This window comes from Sorex fumeus, unplaced genomic scaffold (genome assembly GCF_029834395.1).
Source record: "Sorex fumeus unplaced genomic scaffold, SorFum_2.1 ptg000034l, whole genome shotgun sequence".
NCBI lineage: Eukaryota > Metazoa > Chordata > Mammalia > Eulipotyphla > Soricidae > Sorex > Sorex fumeus.
The window spans coordinates 28137716-28143715 of NW_026606091.1; the positions used below are offsets into that span (position 1 = coordinate 28137716).

The 6000-nt window shown below is 47.3% G+C and overlaps 1 protein-coding gene across 1 annotated transcript in view; it reads left to right on the forward strand.

The window, feature by feature from the left end:
- The window catches only part of LOC130026607 (polypeptide N-acetylgalactosaminyltransferase 12-like), a 52818-nt gene extending 51697 nt beyond the window's left edge, over positions 1-1121 (forward strand). Inside the window, exon 15 of the mRNA XM_056117446.1 lies at positions 984-1121. Within this exon, the coding sequence (XP_055973421.1) occupies positions 984-1121 (138 nt within the window). The remainder of the gene's footprint in view (positions 1-983) is intronic.
- The last annotated feature ends 4879 nt before the right edge of the window (positions 1122-6000 follow it).

Below are 6000 nucleotides of genomic sequence, written 5' to 3' on the forward strand. Positions count from 1 at the left end.
TGTCACTTGTAGCACAGGGCCAGGCAGGGATTTCCTAAGGTGCTTGTCCTGTGGGCAGCCATCCCTGGTTCAATCCCTGGCACCACCTCTGGTACCCAGGCTCCTCTAGAAGTGACCCCTGAGGACCCTAGTATCCCACCCCCCACAGAAATGTTCCTTGCAGTGTACACTACCCCCGCTGGGGTCTGTTCTCCATCACTGTGGATTTGGAGCGGGCAGTGGATGCAGGCCCAAGAGGCACTAGGTCCCTCAGGCTGTGACCCCCTCTGCTGTGGACTCTTGAGGTGATTTGTAATTCGGCTGTACCTTTGGCTCATTCAAGCACGGTTTGAGCACTGTAGAGGAGACAAATAATAAGAATGAAAAAGGAAAAATAACCAAAAAAAAACCCCAAAAAACCTGTCCTCTTTCCTTGGATTCGTTCTCAGCCTGGCCCCAGGGATGGGAAGATTCTTCTGTCATACTTACAAAGGGTTCATTCTATGTATGAGAAGAAAGTAGAGGACACTTTCTGGTAGAAAAATGTTACAGTTAGGAATGAGAAGTGGAGTCTGGAAGGGTGATGATTCTTGGGTCAGAGGGAGGCTGTATGACAGGCTGTACCTCTGTGCCCCAGACCTTCTGGGTTTCTTCACCCAGTGCAGACATTTCTATATATATATATTTCTGAAAGGACAAAAAAAAAAGATCCACAGGCTTAGGAAAACATTTTAAAAAAAATTATTTTCTAATTTTATTTTTTTGGTTTGGGGGCCACACCTGGCGATGCTCAGTGGTTACTCCTGGCTCTGCAATCAGGAACGACTCCTGGCAGTGCTTGGGGGACCATCGGGGATGCCAGGGATCGAACCCGGTTCAGCCATGTGCAAGGCAAATGCTCTCCCTGCTGTACTATTGCTCCGGCCCTGCAAGAACACATTTTCAGGAAAAATCCTGTGAGCAATCACTTGTCATTCTCTGAAATTGCCTGTGATCTTTCCTAGGATGGTTCTTTGTTTCACGAACAGTCGAAGAAATGTGTTCAGGCCGAGAAGGAATCCAACGACAAGTTTGTCCCACTCTTACGGGACTGCACCCTCTCAAGCCGTCAGCAGTGGTTCTTCCAGGAACAGATGCTATGACAGGCGGGAGCACACTGGAAGTGAGGGCCCTAGCTCCTGGGCCCAGCAGAGAGGGGCCGGGCTCCCCGACAGAGCGCCCACTCAGCTGCCTGCCTCCGATGCCGTAGGTTAAGGTGGGGTGGGATTCGGTGCATACTGTGAATGCACTTGGTACTGGTTTGGAAACACTTGCCACGGTTCCCAAATACCCCCGTTTTCAGTAACCATCAAATGTTCACTCGTGGTTTTCAGGGAATTAAAATTTTCAAATATTTTTCTATTATTTTTTCCTATTGTGTTGTTTTATTTCCTCTAGAAAAGAGGTATATAATTCAAGTTGGTATTTGCAGTAGTTCCCAGGGCATGTCTGCATGAGTTCCCAGGAAATCAGACTCACGGCATGTACTTTGCATCCCTTGGTACTACCTCACACGCTGGGTTGGGTGTTTCCTCCCTGTAGATAGGTAAAATCTGGCATTGGTTCCTTCTGGGCATTGAGAGATTACTGACGTATTTACGTATTTAATAAAAAGGTGATTTAGTGGGGCTGAAGCGATAGCACAGAGGGTAGGGCGTTTGCCTTGAACGCGGCCAACCCGGGTTCGATTCCCAGCATCCCATATGGTCTCCTGAGCACCGCCAGGGGTAATTCCTGAGTGCAGAGCCAGTAGTAACCCCTGTGCATTGCCAGGTGTGACCCGAAAAGAAAAAAAAATGCTATTTCGTTATTTATTTTGGTGGAGGCCACACCCACTTCTTTGTCAGTCTCGTGGAGAAGAGAAAGTTTTCTGTGGATTTCATAGCCGTGTTTTTCAGGGGTTCCCATAATATGCTTTCTGAACTTATCACACTCTTTTCAACTTCTTCCTGTTATTTCCAGTAAAAGACAGCACATTTGCATCAGTAGAATTGTAACCCTCCCACCCCCACTGTGATATCATGGAATATTTTTTTTTTATTTTGCTTACTTTTTTGTTGTTGTTTTGGGGCCACTTCCCGCAGTTCTTAGGACTTACTCCTGACTCTGTACTCAGGAATCACTCCTGGCAGTGCTCAGGGGACCATATGGGGTGCCAGGGATTGAACCCAGGTTGGCTACATGCAAGGCAAATGCTCTACCTACCATGCTATCACTCCAGCCCCACATTCTCTTATATTACCCATATATGTGCCATTTGCCTATATGTAGCGAGTCATTTTTCTCTTGCTGCTTTAAGATTTTTCTGTGTGTGTGTGTGTTTTAACAGTTTAGTATGTCTCTTGGTGTAAACATAGAGTGATAGCACAGCGGGAAGGGCACTGCCTTTCACACAGTCGACCTGGGTTCATCTTCTGAAATCGTAGATGGTCCCCCAAGCCCCACCGAGAGTGATTGATTCCTAAGTGCAGAACCAGAAATAACCCCTGAGCGTCTCTTGATGTGGCCCCAAAACAACAAAACAAAAAAGAATAGATGTCTAGGTGTAGTGGATTTGTGTTTATCATCCTTGGGATTCACTGAGATTTTGAGAAAAAGAGCTTTAAAAAGTCAATATGGGATGGTCTTCGTCTTAGCTTTTGCTGCTCCTTTCTCTGTTCTTTAAGTTAGATAATGTCTAATGAGTAATCTTTTCATTTCACATCTTCTGCCATCTCAAACCTGTTGATATCATGAAGCTTTTTTTTTTTCTTTTTGTGTCACACCTGGCAATGCACAGGAGTTACTCCTGGCTCTGCACTCAGGAATTACTCCTGGCCGTGCTCAGGGGACCATATGGGATGCTGGGAATCGAACCCGTGTCAGCCAAGTGCAGGGCAAACGCCCTACCAGCTGTGCTATCTCTCCAGCCCCAACATCATGAAGCTTTGTGAGTTTTTTTGGTCTTAAATTTCAGTTACAGTACTTTCAACTCCAAATATCTCTCTGGTTCTTCAAACATCTGATGATGTCTGTTTCTCTGCTGAGATCCCCAATATATTGATTTAATGTTAACACATGTTCCATTAATCCTTTGAACAGATTTCATTAGTTCTCAGAATATATTAATAACAGCTTTGAAAGATTTTATGATTCAGCAACTTAAAACAACTCTAAAAGGCCATTGGTAGTTTTTAACCCCTCTCCATTAGCATGAGTTTGCTGCTGATTCAGCCAGTAGGAGAGGGTGTGTTGCTAAATGATATTATTTCTTTTTAGGGTTCACTGAATTAAATCAGGTCTACCCAGTATAATTTCCTTTGTTGAAAAAGATTTAAGTTTTAAGTTAAAAGTTAAATTGAGACTTAAGTTCAGAGTCAGCTGATGAGGTTAAAAAGTCAACTTCATTTGACATTAAAAAACTTAAAAGTTAAATGATTAGCGGCCTTAATGCCATCCTACAAAATTTGTTTTTTTAAAATGTTATCCCACTATCTTCCAGGTTCTGCTCACTCTCGAGGGGAAGGAACTGTGGGGGCCAGGACACAAGAATTCTGCAGATTGGCCTGGAATTTTGCTTTCCCTGGTCCAGTGGGTTATTTGACTAATATTGTAGATGATGCAGGTGCATTTGGAACTGGCTTCAGAGGTGCCCCTCTTTCTGGAAGATGCCTGCTTACAGGTGAAAAGATTCCCTTTTAAAAACCTGTAAGAATTCCCGGGGCCGGAGTGATAGCACAGTGGGTAGGACGTTTGCCTTGCACGTGGCTGACCCGGGTTCGATCCCCAGCATCCCATATGGTCCCCCAAGCACCGCCAGGAATAATTTCTGAGTGCAAAGCCAGGAGTAACCCCTGAGCATTGCTGGGTGTGACCCAAAAAGAAAAAAAAACTCTATCAATTCCCAAGAACATTTTCGGGGACTGAGGGTAGGGAACCATTCCCGGTAGTGCTTGGGGGTTACTCCCATCTCTGTATTGAGGGGTTGCTCCCAGGGATGTTGGGACCAACCTTCATGCAAAGCAGGTGCTCAGTCTCCCAGGAAACTGAACCTTTGTTGCTGGACAAGCCCCTTTTTGTCAGCTAGGCAGGATTCATTTTATTTAAACGGGCTACTTGCATGTTTCTTGATGGTCAAATATGGATGAAACATAACATTCCCAATTCATTGGCGTCCTTTTTCTCCTTCGGCAAAGCAGTTATTTTCAGGCTTCTTACGATGTGCACAGACTTACCTGTACCTTGAGAAGAGGCAGGACCCGGCCCAGGAGGGGAGATGCTGCCACCTCAGAAGCTCCAGGTGGTGCCAATCTCATGGACCAGGGATGGTGTTTGAGGAACAGCATATTCCTGTGGGACTAAGGGAGAGGCATCAACCCTGGGTCTGACCAGTCCCTACTGTATTACTCTGACGTGCCCACGAGATGGTGCTGTCCACCTAGGAAACCTAATCCCCTTCGCCATCAAATCTGTAGCACTGTAGCACTGTCCTCCCATTGTTCATTGATTTGCTGGAGTGGGCACCAGTAACGTCTCCATTGTGAGACTTGCTGTTACTGTTTTTGGCATATTGAATATGCCATGGTAGCTTGCCAGGCTCTGCCGTGCGGGCGGGATACTCTCGGTAGCTTGCCCTACCAGGCTCTCCGAGAGGGACAGAGGAATTGAACCCGGGTCGACCACTTGCAAGGCAAACACCCTACCCGCTGTGCTAATGCTCTGGCCCCTCAAACCTATTGGCAGAAAATCCCTCCAAATCGTAGGCCCAGGGATTCAGATCTGGAAGGCACCAGAAACCTGTGCTGGTGTAGCCGGCAGGATCAGCGGGAGGCCAGCGAGGGAAGAGAGTTGGCCTGAAATATCATAGCAAGGTTGAGACAGCTTCCTCCTAGTTAGCATCCTCCACATGGGTTAGGGACCTGGATTCTAAAATAGCCAGCGTGTTCTCTACTTAAAGTGTGCCGTCAGCTGTCTCCATGGGAAATCCCCCTTTCCTCTATGGCACTGGACTAGACTTTAAAGTCAAGCTACTCACCTCAGGGCCAGAGAGACAGTCCAGTGGGTAAGGTTTTTGCCTTGCATGCGGTTGATGAGTGTTTGATCTCCATACCCCATTTGATCCCTGGAGCCACCAGGAGAGAACCCTTGAGTGCAGAGTCAGCTGTGAGTCCTCAGCACCCCCTGGTGAAACAAAAGGAGAAACAAGTAGAGTAAATGACCCCTCTTGAGAAAAAGCCTCTAAAGGCTTTGCCACTTGCCTTGTTGTGTCTGAGTCACAGTGTATACTGGGCCCAGGGCTGGACACTGCCCTGCTCCAGTCTGCTGAGGAGTGAGTTCTCATGCAGCATTCTGTGTAAACTCAAAAAGGGCACAGCTTCATCTATTAACGGAAAGGTTAGTGGTTCAGGCCCACCCAGGGATGCCAGATGTGTAAACTCAAAAAGGGCACAGCTGCGGTGGCGACTCTGTCTCTCCCGCCACCCGCGTGTGATAGTCTCACCCTGCTTCCCCCACCCAGGGGAGGTAAGGAAGGAAACGAGGGCCAGGCTGGTTGGTCTTAGTTGCAGTTTATTCCAATCCTCTCTCCATTCACTCCGGTCTCTCTCCTCTGCCTCCCCTTGCCCATTCTACAGTCTCATTATATCTCCCAGGATGAAGGATTGTGGTAACAATTACAGGTGTGGTCACAATCAATAGGGGTAGAATTCTTTCCCTCAGGGAAAGCTGCTCCTAGGACAGATCCTCTCTGAGCAGGACGACCCACCCTAGAGCGGTATCCCATGAGTGTGTTTCTCCTCTCCTTGTCCAACAAGCATATTAGCATAAAAGGTAAAGGCCCTCCCGTTGATCGTCGATTTGCTCGAGCGGGCCCAGTAACGTCTCCATTGGAGACTTTGTTGTTACTGTGTCTGGCATATCGAATACTCTCGGTAGCTTGCCGGGCTCTCCGAGAGGGGTGGAGGAATCGAACTCGGGTCGGCCATGTTGGCCGCTTGTAAGGCG